Source organism: Perca fluviatilis, chromosome 9 (genome assembly GCF_010015445.1).
Source record: "Perca fluviatilis chromosome 9, GENO_Pfluv_1.0, whole genome shotgun sequence".
NCBI lineage: Eukaryota > Metazoa > Chordata > Actinopteri > Perciformes > Percidae > Perca > Perca fluviatilis.
The window spans coordinates 28,053,674-28,071,130 of NC_053120.1; the positions used below are offsets into that span (position 1 = coordinate 28,053,674).

The 17,457-nt window shown below is 41.6% G+C and overlaps 1 protein-coding gene across 7 annotated transcripts in view; it reads left to right on the plus strand.

Annotated features, from left to right (window-relative positions):
* Positions 1–17,457, plus strand: part of pip5k1ca (phosphatidylinositol-4-phosphate 5-kinase, type I, gamma a) — a 56,424-nt gene that overhangs the window by 25,710 nt on the left and 13,257 nt on the right. For all 7 annotated transcript variants that reach the window (XR_005640192.1, XM_039810596.1, XM_039810597.1 and 4 more), the window contains exons 3-14: positions 250–336; positions 851–981; positions 1,371–1,488; positions 5,959–6,111; positions 10,306–10,605; positions 11,772–11,980; positions 12,961–13,044; positions 13,206–13,254; positions 14,953–15,037; positions 15,845–16,006; positions 16,615–16,756; positions 17,294–17,326. Coding sequence is in view for 6 of the 7 variants with exons in the window: in XM_039810596.1 (XP_039666530.1) it covers positions 250–336; positions 851–981; positions 1,371–1,488; positions 5,959–6,111; positions 10,306–10,605; positions 11,772–11,980; positions 12,961–13,044; positions 13,206–13,254; positions 14,953–15,037; positions 15,845–16,006; positions 16,615–16,756; positions 17,294–17,326 (1,553 nt within the window). In the remaining variant the exon portion in view is untranslated. The remainder of the gene's footprint in view (positions 1–249; positions 337–850; positions 982–1,370; positions 1,489–5,958; positions 6,112–10,305; positions 10,606–11,771; positions 11,981–12,960; positions 13,045–13,205; positions 13,255–14,952; positions 15,038–15,844; positions 16,007–16,614; positions 16,757–17,293; positions 17,327–17,457) is intronic.

Genomic DNA, 17,457 nt, shown 5'->3' on the forward strand with positions numbered 1-17,457 from the left:
TGAGTTAGATTGATTAAGAAAGTAAAGATCCACTAATTAAAGATCCAAAGTTTGCATTTTGCTTCAAAATGAACACCTGATCTGCTCTGTGAAAGTCAGTTCATAACATTAAAGCTTTTAATCGCTCTCTCATGCATTATTACTGTGTCACTCTCCAGTCTCTAGTATTTGAATAATCAATGTTGGTGAACAGGTGCAAATCCTCCTGTCCCCGTTTTACAAGTCTCTCGCTCTCGTTCTTCTCGCCAGATGCCCTCATCCTCAGGCCAGCCTGGTCAGGGAAAGAAGATTGGCCACAGAGGGGTGGATGCATCAGGGGAAACTACCTACAAGAAGGTACTGTAGACAGCACATGCCTCTACCATCATGTGGTCAAAAAAAAAAAAAAAAAAAACCCGAACAGACTGAAAAACGGATGCTATCAGACTGCTAAACTCAACTAAACACCACTAAACTGTGCTTTACTATACAAATTGCAATACTATTTATTAATTTACAAGTGCAATACATCACATAGTCGTACGGACAAATATTCTGCTGGAAATGATTTGTTCTGTTTTTGATATATGTTCATAGAGCTCTATTTATTACCCTGTTTTTAACTGTGTTATTATACGGAGCCATACTCGTAATTTTCTTCATGCTTTACATTTCCGTGTTTTGCTGTATGACAATAAAAGGAATGTTGAATGTTGAATTTATTTTGCATTTTAAAAGCGTTAAATATGTATTTTTTCTCTTTAAAATGATCTGCTCCAACTAAGAATAGGACTGTTCATTGACTGTGAGGGTTCAAGAAAAGGCAATTATTTCACTCTACACATGTCTCTCTCTGCCTTGCTCTCCACAGACCACATCCTCAGCCTTGAAAGGTGCCATCCAGCTGGGCATCGGTTACACAGTGGGCAACCTGAGCTCCAAGCCTGAGAGAGATGTGTTGATGCAGGACTTCTACGTGGTGGAGAGCATCTTTTTCCCCAGGTCTCTTCTGCAGCCAGACACAGAAAAAAAGCATACTGCATACATGCACTATGTTTCCAGTGCACATATGAATACTACAATATTAATGCATGTTGCTGATATGTTTTTCTTAACCTACCTGTTGGCAGGGTTCAAAATTAGCACCATTTACCAGCCAAAAGCTGGTAACATATGCAAATGGCTGGTAGATTAGCTTCACTCACCATCCACAAAAACAATAGTAATCCATTGGGTGGCTGGTAAAATTGTAACATTCACTAGAGATTTGGCTGGTGGACAAAAACAATTATTTTGAATCCTGCCTGTTGGATATTTATGTGAGAAAAATATGAATTTGATTACTCTCTTCTCATCTTCTGTGCTCTGATATTTTTCTTTTTGTACTTTAGTGAAGGCAGCAACCTCACTCCAGCCCACCATTTCCCGGACTTCCGCTTTAAAACATACGCTCCCGTGGCCTTCCGCTACTTCAGAGAACTGTTTGGCATCAGGCCAGATGACTACCTGGTAAGATCTGACTGTGTGTGTCCCTAAATTCATTGAAGGGAATTATTACCACATGGTTAGTACTATAGGGTATAAAATGAAAGAAAAGGCTGCATCGAGCTATGGTGGATATTGAACTACTAACTTCAGTAGTAAGTCTGTATCAGCTCAAATCAGAGGATAGACTAGAACAGGGTGCAAGAGAGAGCAATGGAGAAGGATGTAGGTAGAAAGGGAAGGGAGGCCAGACCAGGAAAAGACAATGAAACACACAGAGTAAATTAACAGAAAGAGGTGTTGACAGAATCCTTTTTTTTATATATATATATGTATATACTTTAGTTTTTATTGAATTTTCAGTACATTATAACAACTGAACACAGTCACCTCAATTTGTGAGTGATATATGGAAAAACAAAAACATAAAATATAAAAAAGGGAAGCCGGTCCTGTGAGGAAAGGTGATGATAGCCACAAAAATAGAAATAAAATACATTTCAAGTCGCTGCTTTATTCACTAATGAGTCCAAGCTGTGAACCAAGTAAAATGCCATCTTTTGGCATATAAATCTTCTCTATTGACATACATTTTTTAAGAAGGATTTAATAAAGATGAGAACTGCAGGAGAGAGCTGAGAGGGGAAGAATGAGGATGAGAAGCCATGAAACAGCCCAAGAGAGAGCAGAGGGGAGAGGATGGTTGAGGAGAGGGGAGGAAGCTCTGCAGCTTGTCACCCTTCATCAGCGTGGAGGACCTGCAGGCTGCATGATTCACCGCTCTGCCCTGAGCAGCAGTCTAGCAGAATGTACATGTACATACTGCACGCTGCTTAGTCAGTGTTTCTGCGTGTTCCATGTGCACGTGTCTTTAATGCATGGGCTCTCCAACCACGTGGAAATCCTGCCTTGTTTTTGCCATCTCTCTCAGCCGGCCTGTGTTCACTCATCACCATATGGCCACATCTGGGAACTTGCATGTTATCACCAACTTGCCAGCAGACTAATTTTTAAGATTTGAAATCTAGGCACACTGATGTTACATGTACATAGGTAGGACAAAACAGAATCTCTACCTTCTTTCTCCCTTTATCCTGCTTACATTCTTTTAAACGGACTCGCTTATTAAGTGTTTAGCCACTTGTACTACCATTAGAAATGCACAATCTTAGGGGGGGGCAGGGTGCTCTAATTGGTCTAATTAGAGAACATCCTTAATTAGAGGACTCAGGTTCTCTGTGCTGTGTTTTTTTAAGGGAGACTCTGAATCTCTTTGAGATCCAGGGAAGCTGCTCTCTTCCTGATTCTAAATCTAGACCCCTTGTGGAGGTAGAACATTTAAAAATAATAGCCCAGTGCGGTCAATTAAGTATCACATTACATCATGGTCGTAGAGTATCTAACGTTCCAGAAGATTAGTCCACCTCTAAAAGAGTTTTTCATCAACGTTTTAATGAGGGGTTTGGGAGGAGCATCTGGGCACTAGAATGTTCTCATTTATTCATTTATGTGTAACATGTTTAACATGCACTTTGTGTGTAAACAGGTTTTGAGTAGGAAACAAAAAATGCTACTGCCGAGCACATAGAGTAACAAGACTCAATTTTGGCCCTTAAAGAGCTGTCATCTAAACGAGACAAATTTGAAACTATGTATGCTTTAACTGCATGTATAACTTGTATAAAAAAAAAAATTCTAGATAATCCGCCTCATCTCACCGTCTACATTCAGCAAATGGAGCTGGCTCAGGTGTTATCATGTGACCTAAGGGTGGGACGTTGGTCAGGTGATAACTTTGGCTCCTTCCCAGTCGATACTGATGCTGTCTGTTTCCAGTGTTTAGTCATTCTCTTGTCCAGGGTCCTGGCAATTTCACCGCTGTCCTGTTTCTCACAGCTGTCACATCAAATGTCATACACTTTTGAGGGTGTATCAGAAGAGATTTCAAGGTGTTAAAAGAACACGCCGACTTATTGGGACTTTAGCTTATTCACCGTATCCCCCAGAGTTAGATAAGTCCATACATACCCTTCTCATCTCTGTGCGTGTTGTAACTCTATCTGACGCACCCATCGCTAGCCTTGCACAGATCCTGGAGGTAACTGGCTCCATCTAGCCTACTGGTCCCAACATGTTCCTATTTACATGTTGTGATTTGTATAGTCACAGCATGTACAAATAACAAGGTCACATGAGACACAGCCATTTTCTAACCATATACATACTGGGAACTATATTCTCAGAAGGCGTAGCACTGCTACTCTCTGCTCCTCACCACGGGGCTTCTCAGGTGCTGCGAGCAAATCACTCCGCCCAAGTAGCAGAAGTAGCAGTGCTTCGCCTTTCTGAGAATATAGTTCCCAGTATGTATACGGTTAGAAGATGGCTGTGTCTCATGTGACCTTGTTATTTGTACACGCTGTGACTATACAAATCACAACATGTAAATAGGAAAATGTTGGGAGCAGTAGGCTAGATGGAGCCGGTTACCTCCAGGATCTGGGCTAAGCGAGGCTAGTGGTGGGTGCATCAGACAGAGTTACAACACGCACGGAGATGAGAAGGGTATGTATGGACTTATCTAACTCTGGGGGATACGGTGAATAAGCTAAAGTCCCAATAAGTCGCCGTGTTCCTTTAACATACTGTAATGGGCCGCAACAAAATATTTTTATTAAATCATTGCAGAATCTGCCAATCACATTTTTATTATTTGTTGTGTCTAAAAAGGTCAAAAATAGTGAAAAATATCTATTTAATTCCCACAGCCTAAGGTAAGTAATAAAGTCATTTGTTTTATTTGACCTACAGTCTAAAACCCAAAGTTGTTCAGTTTAGTATCCTGTATATCAAAGGAGAGCTTGAAATTCTCACATAGGGGAGGCTCGGACCAGTGATTGTTTCACATTTTTATCTTTGCATTTTTATTGAATTGTCAATCAACTGGTCAATTATTTGACTAATTGCAGTTGCAGCTCTAGAGATATGGGATGATTATGTGATTTATATCATATTTGCACTAGCAGTCATGATTGAGTGTTTAGGGGACAAAGCATTGGTTAAACATGCTGCTGCAGTAGTTAAATAATCAGTTTAGCACTCCTTATTGTGACATTTCGAATCGACCACCACCGGACTTTGGTCCTAACAGATACAATTGTGAACATATGCATCCCTTACATTTCCCAACCCAACTTTATCACCTTTAAGGTTGTTTAATCACATCTACAGAAACACTTTCCTGTCTGTTAAAGCTGCCATTCTGGGCTGAAGATAATGAGCACATCCTTTTAACTGCCACTGTGTGCACATTACCATTTCCAGTCAGCCATAACATTTTCACATTTTTCCGTGTTTTGATATGGTAAAAAAAGGTATGAAATTAATTGTCAGGATCTTCCAAAAAGAATGTTTGAAAAGTGAGCCATTAAGCAGAAGGTAGGCGGAGGCAGCTTCATCTTTTCCAAAAATGATGTCATTACGATCATTACTTGCTTTTCAGTAGCGAAGGGGGGGGGGCTAATTAGCTGAGCTAATTATCGTATCAGCGAGAGTCTGATGTGTGTATTAAAAAAGCTAGATTTCAAAAGAAGTCATTATTCAACATTTAAATGCATCTAATCTGTATTAGCTGCCTTTGTTCTACAGCAGTACAGCATGCACTGTACTTATTCCTCGCTCTTTTTCTTTCTCTCTTACACACAATCTACTTCATACCCTCATTTCTTCTCATCATTTTGCCAGAATGTGTATGTGATGATTAGTGGGCTTGTGTGTGATACATTTATTTTATTGATTTTGGACTTTCATAGTGTATATGTGTCTCAACATGCGGTTTGTGTTCACCGGTGTTTTTGAAAGGAGCGGATTGTCAGCACTGCAGGCAACAGTGTTGGGGGAGTGCTACTGCATATGTGTAAAAAAAAGAAAGTCAAGTCCAGGCATATGTTAATGGATTGGTGTCGGCTAAAATAAAGCCCATCCTTTCTTTACTGTACTCTACTGTGTTTTGTCCACTTCAACCTGCTAGTGTTGCAGCACGTTGCTCTACACTGCGGGCATTTGGCCGCACATGTGAGTGAAAATGTAAGTTTGGAAACGTGCAAAAATATTTTGAAAGTTGATTGCCTCTGTGCTAACAGCCGGGTTCGCTAACGCCGACGGCAACTAAGCTGTTATCTCTTCTCTCTCTCTTTCTCATTAGCAAAGTGCAAAAAATTCAGGGAGCAGCTTTTCCTTTTAGGCGCCGACCATCTCTTTATCTGGGTCGTTAGGTAATCAGAAAACGCTGTCTTTTTCATAGTGTTTGGGTTAATATCAGAATATTGGCTACCCTATATGTGCTGTGATTAACGAACACAGTCTAATCCACAATATCAGATCACTTTTTGTAGTTATCACTTTGTTTAGGATTTTCAATGATTTGCCAAGTACTTCTCTCTTACGGTGTGTGTCTGTTTGTGTGTGTTTCTTTGTCTCTGTGTGTGCCTGCAGTACTCCCTCTGTAATGAGCCTCTGATTGAGCTGTCCAATCCTGGAGCGAGTGGCTCGGTCTTCTATCTCACGAGGGACGACGAGTTCATCATCAAGACTGTGATGCACAAGGAGGCGGAATTCTTACAGAAACTACTGCCTGGATACTACATGGTAAGCTGTGTGTGTTTAAATGTAAATGGACTATTTTTATATAGCGCTTTTCTAGTCTTAACGACTACTCAAAGCGCTTTAACATAGTACAGGAACCATTCACCATTCGCACACATTCACACACTGTGGCCGAGGCTGCTGTACAAGGTGCCACCTGTTCATCAGATAAACATTCACACACATTTACACTTCGATGGCGCAGCATCGGGGGCAACTCGGGGTTCAGTGTCTTGCCCAAGGACACTTTGGCATGGAACTGCAGGGCCAGGGATCGAACCTTCCGATTGGCAGTCGACCTCTCTACCACTTATCCACAGCCGCCCCGTGTGTGTGTTGTGTGTGTGTGTGCGCGTGTGCGTGCGTGTCAGAGTGTTGTGTCAAAGTTTGAACAGCCGCTGCATTTGAACCGTATTTGTTGTATTACTGAGCCTTAACAATGGCTTTCAGGTTCAGTAGTTTTCCTCTTTTCCATTCATGGTAGGCATCACACATGCAGGGTAATGCATGGTGAAAAAATATTCCTCATGCGTACAAAGATATGTCCTCTAACAAAACAATATAAATATATATATATATATAGTGTGTATATATATATATATATGCTGTATTTATCAAGGCACATGTGCATATAGTGAACACACAGATTCATATTGAGATTTGTTTATTTAAAATGATTATAGCCTGTGGCTAATTTACATCTTTAGTCCCTTTTGGCAAGTTGATGTAAAAAAAATAACACGTTCCAACACACTGTACAAAAGGGGGAGAAGCCTGTCAGCGTTCCTGTATCTCGGTCTGAGGAGTTCACTCCACACACCCATCCTTCACACTTTCATTTGAAATGCCGACCTCCCTCTCCGATGTTCTCATCTTCTTATTTCATGTAAGACCCTGGAAATCTCTCCTCCGAGCATGACATCCTTTTCATATAAAGCAAACATAACAGCTCTATCATCTCCGACTGGAACCTTGGGCCATGCCGTTTCATCAAGAGATGGCTGGTGTGTTTTGCATAAGCCTGCGCCAACAGTACCCTCTCCCCACCCACGCCACGGTCGGCAGGCTCATTCTGAATAGATTTAACCAGCGACAGCTCCATGTATGTCCATGCTACTATTCCTGCTTCTTAAGGTTCACGGCCTTCAGCCTTGTGTTTATTCATGTGCCGACAGCCATGGCCAAAGATCCCTGCAGGAATTCATTTAATCATTATGGAACGTTAATGGCTCAGCGCATTTACCGTGACCTTTTCCATTGGTCTCAAATGCCCTGAAGCATTTTTGCAGGTATAATTAGTCTAGAAAAATAGGTTTAATGAAAGCAGAGCGATTCATGCTCATGTGTCGTGGCTGTAGCCCGAGGCCAGAACAGGTGAACTGAGGAAAAGAGACAGAATAGCACAGACGGACAGGGCAAATCAAAACCCATGCCAAGATAAACAAAGAGCAAAGACCACACCAAACATAATGATGGATACAATATTATAGACTCACAGAGACAACAACCTAGAGATGTAAAGAACAAAATAACACAACAGCAAAGCGCTGCACACATAACAGCTAAATGTAGTCGAACAGGCTCATCTGTATTTGCAGCAAACAGAACAGACAACACGCAGGCCGTCATTGGTGGAGCTCCTCATGTCTTCCACAGCTGACTGGCTGATGGTGGTGGGCCGGCTGAGGAGTCTGGCTCTGGGCAGCATACAGATCACAGTGATGTAACCAACTCCCCTGCTGCCACTTCTCTCCCTTGTGTGTGTTCGCCCTTCTATTATACGTCTAGTCCTTCCATCTCCTCTCACGTTTTAATGTCTTATCCCTCTCCCCTGCTGCTATGACGCTCTCAGTGTAATTTATTTCCCATTATGTCTCACTATGCCTGCCTCGTGTTCTAATCCGCTCTTTTTCCAGTCTTTCGCACTCATATTCACACTCTTCTCTCTCCTCTCCCTCACGTGTCTGTGTTGTTGGCTCGACACGGCTCTGCCCTCTTCACATTGACAGAAGGGTCGTGTGTGGCTGAGAGCAGAGGATGCTCTTTCTCTCTCTCTCTCTATCATTTGTTTCTGCTCTCTCTACTAGTTTCTCTCATCTGAAGGTCACTTACACAAGTGCTGAGCCTTAGGCCGGCTGCACACTGCCTGCGTGGCGTGAGCGTGTCAGCTGCGTGGCGTGTCTGTTTTTATTTGGCTCTCATGTTAACAGGTTAGAGGTTGCACACTGCCTGCACGACACACACGGAAACGCGTGCATGCTAGAAATAGGACCGACGCCTATTCTTCACGCGACACGCAAGCGTGTTCGAAGCTTTTCCATTCAAAATAGAATACAAAAAGAAGTTCATAATACAAATACATTTAATAAATGACATTTTGATGTTTGAAAGTCTCTAGGTCGACATAAATGGCGATATAAATGTAATTTAAAAAACTTCTTTGCTGTAATCAAATCCGTATATATTTATGTTTAACATGAAGCATACTGCTGCTTGAGTGCAGTTAATCAATGGGAAACATACATGTGTACAGAGAAGGCTAGCAGCAGCAGACACGTTTCTGGTAAGACATAGAAAACGCCACGCAGCCGCCACGCAGCCGCCACGCAGCAGACACACAACAGAAACACCACGCTCACACCACGCATCCAGTGTGTAGCCGGCGTTATAGCTATACTTCCACATTCATCCTTCATCTCTCCTCCTACTCTACTCCTACTCTACTCCTGAATGCTGTGTGTTATCACTACATGGATATATGTTGTGTATGTATGTATGTATGTATGTATGTATGTATGTGTGCATATATATATATATATATATATATATATATATATATATATATATATATATATATATATATATATGCGATAGGACAAGGAGTTGAATGGTGTTATTTAAAAATGTCTGGTAACTAGAATGGGATGTCTAATGGAAAGAATTTGGTGTCAGATAAGTTGCACGAGGTGAGAGTCCACTCTCCCAAATGCTGAAGAGGATCCCCAGTTATTTTCTGCAGAAAATACCTCCGATCTTTTGTTTGAATAAAGAGCTTATTGTACCATCCACCACATTCCTTGATTCGTAAAAATCGGCCCCTAGGAAATCCACAACACCACCCTTTCTTTCTCTTCCCTTTCATTTCTCTAATTTGGACTGAGTTGGCCCAGGTCCGCAGGTTTTTAACTGAGCACCCAGCCTGACCAACCTCATTTGTTTGGATCGACGATTGAAACATTCAGCACAGATTGGTTATTGAGGTCTTGTGTAGAGTAAAGAAGGCAGAATCATGTAATCAATAGAGCCTATTTAAAATACTCTGCCATGTTTAACTTCATTTTGTTATTGCATTTGTATAAGCAGAAAATGTATTGTAGGTTTGGTGCTTTCTTTATTAATGTTTCACCTTTGCTTTAGACATTTCTCTGTTCCTATGGGGTGACTTGTCTTGTCTTGCCAGTATTGTATGGTATGTGTCGTTCGTACTTCATGCTACATTGACATGGTTATTAATCTGATTCTGAATTTTAAGTGTGTTGTAGGAGTGCAACCATTATTTTCATCATTGAATAATCATTCATTATTTTGTCAAGTAATCAGTTATTTATTGGGTCAATAAAATGTCAGAAAATAGGTCAATCGTCAAATTCCTTTTTTGGTCTGATAAACAGTCCAACTCTGAAACGTATTCAGCTTTTTATCACACAAGACAAAGAACAGTATCCAAACCATTACAATTGAGCAGCTGGAACCAGAGAATGTTTGGCATAGTTGTTAAAATGACTTTTGCAAATAATCAATGATCAAAATAATTGATGACAGTAGAAATGTAATCACAGTTCTAACGTGACCACTTCCCTGTTTCATAGTACTGAAAATGTGTGTTTATCAGTTAACTGTTCGCAGAACATGTATCACCTATCCTATTGCTTATGGGTTTTTTTTTTCAGACATTAAAGTGCCAAGCTTATCTCCTCCTGTAAAGTGTCAACCACTTAACCATCTTAAAATGTCATCATACATTTTGTCGTGACCTGGCCAGCTTTTCCCCACGACAAAATCCCTCAAATCAATTCCCTCCAATGTTTGTCTCCAAGTCTTGCCTCGACATCCTGTCAAAGGACAGCAGCAGAAACTAATTTATGAGACCTTGAAAGACCTTTGGCTTTTGTCCCTCTCTCATACACTCTTCTGCAGAACTTGAATCAGAACCCTCGCACTTTGCTGCCCAAGTTTTTCGGCCTCTACTGTGTCCAGTCGGGCGGTAAGAATATCCGCGTGGTGGTGATGAACAACGTCCTTCCCCGCGTAGTTCGCATGCACCTCAAATACGACCTGAAGGGCTCCACCTACAAGAGGCGAGCATCCAAGAAGGAAAGAGAGAAGGCCAGGCCCACTTTCAAAGACCTGGACTTCATGCAAGACCTGCAGGACGGACTGATGCTGGACCAGGACACATACAACGCGCTGGTCAAGACCCTACAGAGAGACTGCCTGGTGAGTTAGATGGAGGGAGGGGATACATTACAGCTGCCACGTAAAGGCTCTTCACTTGCTCCGCTTCTATTTTAATGTATGTTGAGATAGACAGGCGAGAGAGATGGCAGGAAGGAGGGAGAACGAGCTTAAGGCGAGTTGACGAGGGTGGTTTACCGATTCTGAAGGAGGATACCTCTAACACCCTGATCAAGGGTCTCCAGAGAGAGATAGAGAGAGAGGATACTAGGCAGGAATGGTTAGAGGGAAGGATTAGAGGGACGGTAGAAGGAAGGATAAAGTGATGCCATGCAGAGTCTCATAGGGGAATATTGATAAAGAGACATTGAGTACAAAGTCCACAAAAAGAAATGGAATGGAGTGGGAAAACCAGGATATTATGGTTCCCTGATTAATAAAAGCGCATCATTGGATGGATGGAGGGGAGACTGATGAATGCAGAGAGCGAGAGAAAGACTATTTATGAGAGTGGTTGGCTTTCCCAGGATCCCTCACTGTAAATTAGAGCTTTGTTACGAGGCAGCCGGTTTAACAAGGTGTCTGGTTTGGTAGCAGGCCTGCCCTTGTCTTGTAAATCACCACCTCACATTTACTTTTATAGTGCATGCGTTTGGGAGCACATTTTCTTATTCCTATACATTGTTTATTAATGTGTGCATCACTGTTCAGTGTTAGCTCAGTGTCTCCTGTATAGCATTCATTTCCCCTGGTGCTGATACTGTTATTGCTCTCTGGATGAAAGCTTTCACCCAGATTCATACTTCACGTGTCTGTAGGGCTGGGCAATATATCGATATTATATCGATATCGTGATATGAGACTAGATATCGTCTTAGATTTTGGATATGGCAATATCGTGATATGACATAAGTGTTGTCTTTTACCGGTTTTAAAGGCTGCATTACAGTAAAGTGATGTACTTTTCTGAACTTACCAGACTGTTCTATTATTTGCCTTTTCATTACTGATGATTATTTATCTAAAATCTAAGTGTGAAGGTATTTTGTTAAAGGACCAATTGTCAACCCTAGAATATCGCCGCAATATCGATATCGAGGTATTTGGTCAAGAATATCGTGATATGTGATTTTCTCCCTATGGCCCAGCCCTACGTGTCTGTCAGTCACTGCGCATTGGACACCTGTCTGTATATGTCCTTTGCTCAGGTGCTGGAAAGCTTTAAGATTATGGACTACAGTCTGCTGCTCGGGGTTCACAACATGGACCAGGCAGAGAGGGAGAGGCAGATGGAAGGCTCCCAGGGCGAAAGCGATGAGAAGAGGCCCGTGGCCCAGCAGAAGGCCCTGTACTCCACCGCCATGGAGTCCATCCAGGGAGGAGCGGCCTGCGGAGGGTCCATCGACACTGACGACACGTGAGTTCAGACAGAGGGACCGCAGGTTGTTGGCAAAAAGAACAAAAGAACCGGGTGATAAATGTGACTGCTGGGAGATTAAAAAAAAGGGGAGAGTGCATGTCTCAGACTTGTACTTTCATGCTATATAAATAATAAATCAAGTGGAATATAAATAAAAAGTAATAAACTTTTATTCATCAGCACTTGCTTTCATCTGTTACTCTCTCTACCGACAGTAGACAAAAAAGCCTCTTCAAACTCTTCTTATTAAACAATTTACACTTTTTAATGCTTACACTTCAACTGACACTTCAAGCCCTTTCAACGCTTCAACTTCAACCGACACACTTTTAGTGCTTATATTTAAACTGCAACTCCCATACAATATTTCACAAGCAAACAATTGACATTTTTAAACTGTTGTAACAATTTTCAGCATAAGTGGGTCTCTTCTAGTCTAAAAAGTTCAAACAAGAGTGTTCAAACATGGGGGATATAAAAGTCGACACGGAAGCAGGTTGCTCCACTTTCAAGTGACCCTGATGGTGAACTTGAGATTTAGCCGTCAAGCAGTCAGCAGTGCCAGAAGATCTCCGGCTGTGCTTAGGTTCGGTGTGGATTAAAAGGTCGGCAGTATGGCTGGAGGCCAAAACCTGCTAGCTATAAAATTAAGACAGGAGTGAAGGAAGTTGCTTTAGTCTACGTGAGATTAGTTTGCATGAATAAGTGAACGTAGTCTGAATGACTCCAAATAATATAATAATAATAATTCTTTTTACATTTTAGTGAAAAGAACCAGAGCACATAATATTATCCCAGTCTGTAAAGCTGTAGTTCCCATCTCCGGAGTACTGCAGGCTTTAAATCTAGCCATCTAGCTGGGATTTATATACACCTTCCGCATCTGCAGGGAGGGTTGACTGGACATTAAGAGCATCCAAATGCACAGACCTCATGACATTCTTTTAATTCCAGCTTTATATTTCTCATCATTTCAGGATGGGCGGTATCCCAGCTGTGAATGGAAGAGGGGAGAGACTTCTTCTCTACGTCGGAATCATTGACATCCTGCAATCCTACAGGTGATCAACACAGTAGTCATATATATATATATATATATAAATATAAATATATATACACATACACATACACATACACACACACACACACACACACACACACACACATACAGTATATATATAGATGAGTGTATCAGTGTGTGTGCTTCTCTTTGTTTCTGCAGGCTAATCAAGAAGCTGGAGCACACATGGAAGGCTTTGGTTCATGACGGGGTGAGTTTTTTTATAGCTTCTTACATAGACACTCAGTACATATTTCGGACACATGTTTTCAGTCTTTTCTTAACAGATAATCGAAAAATATATCAAAGTCCTAACTCTCTCTTGTATCGCATTATCCAACTAGGTGACTGGTTTTGCTTACAGACAGTCTGGCACTCCCTTAGGATAGTTACTTTTAGCGAGGCCCAGATCCTATAAACGATTGCCTTAAGCATTTTTCCAGTTCTTTGTGTCTGTGAGGACTTTTATTAGCTTTAAGTCTGGCAAACTTTATTGTTTTGAAGAACTGTCTGTGAATCTTCTGTCAGCTTGTCTCTTCCCTTACCTGTCCATTTTGCTCTCTTTCAACCTGTACAGCTAAATCTCTCTGCCCTCCCTGTACTTACACACACACACAGTTGTTGAGGAAGTTACAGCTCTATCTAAACACATCATTGTCTATGGTTGTGTTTGATTATTAAAGCTTATTAGACGTCAGCTTTAAGCAGAGCAATGGGTTATTAAAATGGGAATTCTACGCCTATCACCAGCCACAGTTTTCTTTTATTGAGCTAATATTTAATATAGATGTGTGCTCCATACAAGTTCATTCTCATTATGTTTTGCCATTGTCAAAAGATTGGCTATTACTGAGTTTTTCTTGTATAAAATCAGCTTTATGAACAGTTGGCCTTTATTGAACTTGAATATGTTGCACACTCTCCTGATGACAGGACTTTTTACTCTTTAATTAAAAGTGCACGTATATTTGTATGAATGCCTGTCTTTTTGGTTTCTGAAACAATCTCCTTATACATTATGAAAAGAAATGTGTGGGCATCAAAATGCCACATATAAACTCACACAAATATTTTAATATCAACAAAATCATGATCACATTCGTTTTTAGTATACTTCCATGAACAAACCTGAACCATGAGGAGTGGCAGCTCATACCAGCCTACATGCAACATGTATTTATGGTGTGCTGCCAGGGTCACAGGCTTTGTTGCATAAATGTAGCTGAAGCTTGCCAAGCACATCCCTGTGGTGTGATAAGCAAAGGGATGATAGAAAAGCGCCCCCCTTCTCTTAATCTACTCTGGGGTTTACACAATCACCAGATATTTCTCAAGATAGAATCCATCCTATCAACCTCTCCTTACTCACTCCACACTCCCACACTGAAACACACTCATACGCAAGATATACGTGGGAGAGCAAGCAAGCCCGTAACAGCCTCCTGTGCGTCACTGCTGATTATTATAGGTACTGCACACTCTATCTTTGTTACATACAGTCGCCTCAGTTAGGTGAATGCATTCAAAGACGTTACTCATAGTAAAGTCCAGTGATGCTGATGTAAAAAGAAGAAGAAAAAAAACTGCTGTCACTTCCTCACTCTCCTTCATGCCTCCCTCCTTCCTTCTATCAGTCTAAACCAAACACCAAGTGTCATCTGTCAGTCTGCTGGCAGTGTGATCTCAGTCTGCTGCAACATAAATAATGAAGAGACGTGTCTGTACCCTTGTCTGACTGCGTGTCTGCCTGTCATTTGTCTTTTTTTCTATGGTGGTTTGACCTAGAGAAAAGAATGACTGAAATAGGGAACTAAAGGGACTAATAGACGGGTTCATCTACTGTAAGCACTGGTTTGATCATTTTATTCACGCACTGATTGTCTCATTAATCTCTCGGACTCTCCCTCAGGACACTGTATCAGTCCACCGGCCAGGCTTCTACGCCGACAGGTTCTTCAAGTTCATGAGCAGCACAGTTTTCAAGAAGAGCTCCTGTGAGTTCCATTTGCATCGAGACAATGCCTTACATAGTCAGTACAGAGACACAGACGCAAATGTCAGATGCTAGGCTTTTGTCTCTTTTACTACCGAGCCTTGACAGGAAAATCAGATGCAGCAGCTAACTGCCTTATTAGGCGCTGCTTCGTGTCAAATGAGAGTTAAACATCCATTTGATCCTTGTGCGGCTTTCTTTTTCATCTCCTTCCAAAGATTTTTACCCACAAAGAAATAATTCAGGGGGCAGATGTAATTTTGAAACCTTTTAGTTTCTACTACAACTCACAATTTAAATTGCCTTGTTATGCTGCAGCCTTACAATGTAGAGATCCTGTGTATCATGTAGCCATTCAGAAATATTTTGCCACTGATTAACACGTCAGATTCATCTGCTGCACTGATAGCTGTACTCAGTCTGATGTTTAGATTTGCTGAGATTTGTGTGGACAAACTTGTTTAAACATTTTTTATGACTTGCAATTTTAATTTTTTAAGTATAACATCAGACTGTAAATCAGAAAAAAAAATATATAGTTTATTCATAGACGCAGAACTTTCCCAGTTATCCACTCCAACCCGGCCCAAACGCAGAAATAAGAGCGTTCCAACCAAATACAAAGTGGCTTTCTTAAAAAAAGAGTAAAGGAAAAAAGACATCTACTAGAAAAGGGGTTGTTGTAATAAAAGTTGATTGACTTAAACGTAGGTTTTATCTTTTATTCTGACAGAACAATATACTATACCATACCACACGTCCATGTTTTTCTGAGTTAATGAATGTGTGATTGTGCATTGTCCCTCAGCTCTGAAGTCATCGCCATCCAAGAAGGGCCGTGTGTCGTTGTCAGTGCCTAAGTGTGCTGGTCCTGGTGCAGCCTGGTCAGCCAGCCAGCTCCCCTCGGAGCGAGACGAAAACATCTACGACCTGAGAGGAGCTCGCAGCTTCCCGACGCTGGAGGATGAGGGTAACTCCTGTATAGTATACGCTGTACACCATATCACCAGACAAAGATAATAGAAAAACAGAGGCCACGCCCAGATACAGATTTACCAGAATTTACCACCATCAGTGGTTAGAGTTTTGACTTTGCCTGCAGACAGATACAGTCCTGTTTTCTGTACAGTTCACTGCATCTCAGAGTAAAATGTAGTTCAGGTCACATTGAGAAGGAACGCAGCTTCTGTTCACGTGACATGAAAATGTTTCGCAGTCTCCTTTTGTAAACAATAACACGTCTGATGGTTCCGACCCTTGGTAAATGACAGTTATCTGTTGCCATGGGAATCAAAAGGCTACACAAGCAGAACATCGCTTCAGAAAAAGTGAAATAAGGTGGCCGGGTTGGATCAGTGGGTAGAGCAGGCGGACATATATTTAGAGGTTTATACCTCCACGCAGAGTTCCAGGGATGTCGACTCCGACCTGTGACGATTTCCTGCATGTCTTCCCCCTCTTTGTCTTGTCCATTAAAGGTGGAAAAGCCCCCAAAAAAATAATCTTTAAAAAATAAAGTGAAATAAGTGATAAATAAATAAAATATAATAATATGTGTGTCTCTCTCTCGTCCTGCAGGGCGACCAGATCTTCTTTCATGTACTCCTCCATCGTTTGAAGAGGCCACCACAGCATCAATTGCCACCACCCTCTCCTCCACCACCTCTCTGTCCATCCCCGAGAGATCCCCCTCTGACACTGCCGAGAACCCCCGCTACAGGTGCCAACACACACACGCACACTTTGAAACACTGGACTTATACATTGCAATCAAATAGAGTAACATTAATTTCATGTCCTTAACCAACTGCCACGTTTCTCATTTGAAAGCCATTATGTCTCTCTCTCTCTCTCGTGGGTGGGCCAAATTCTCTGGGCGGGCAAAGCAGAGAAAGGGGAGGTAACCTTTCCCCTTATGACCTCATAAGGAGCAAGATTCCAGATCGGCCCATCTGAGCTTTAATTTTCTCAAAGGCAGAGCAGGATACCCAGGGCTCGGTTTACACCTATCACCATTTCTAGCCACTGGGGGACCATAGGCAGGCTGGGGGAACTCATATTAATGTTAAAAAACCTCATAAAGGGAAATTTTTTAGACCTTTATTTACAACTTCATCTAAGAGACTTCATATTGTGGAGTCAGTAGTTGCTCATGTGAGTTTTTTAAACAGCCACACCAACATTTTGCATGTCAGCTAGCTGCTGCAGTTGTCATACAGCGTACAGCTTGTACTAACACTATGTTCTCTGTCTCCAGGAGGCACACCCAGTCTCTCACCCATGACGGAAGGTGAGTTTGGGAGCATGAATGCTACTTTCACTTCATAAACCTTTTGGAAGCAGGATTAACTGAGCTGTTTTTACAAAGTCGTGAGGCCTGCTAGCTTCATGTTTTCACAGCTTTAGACATTTGTGGGTGTG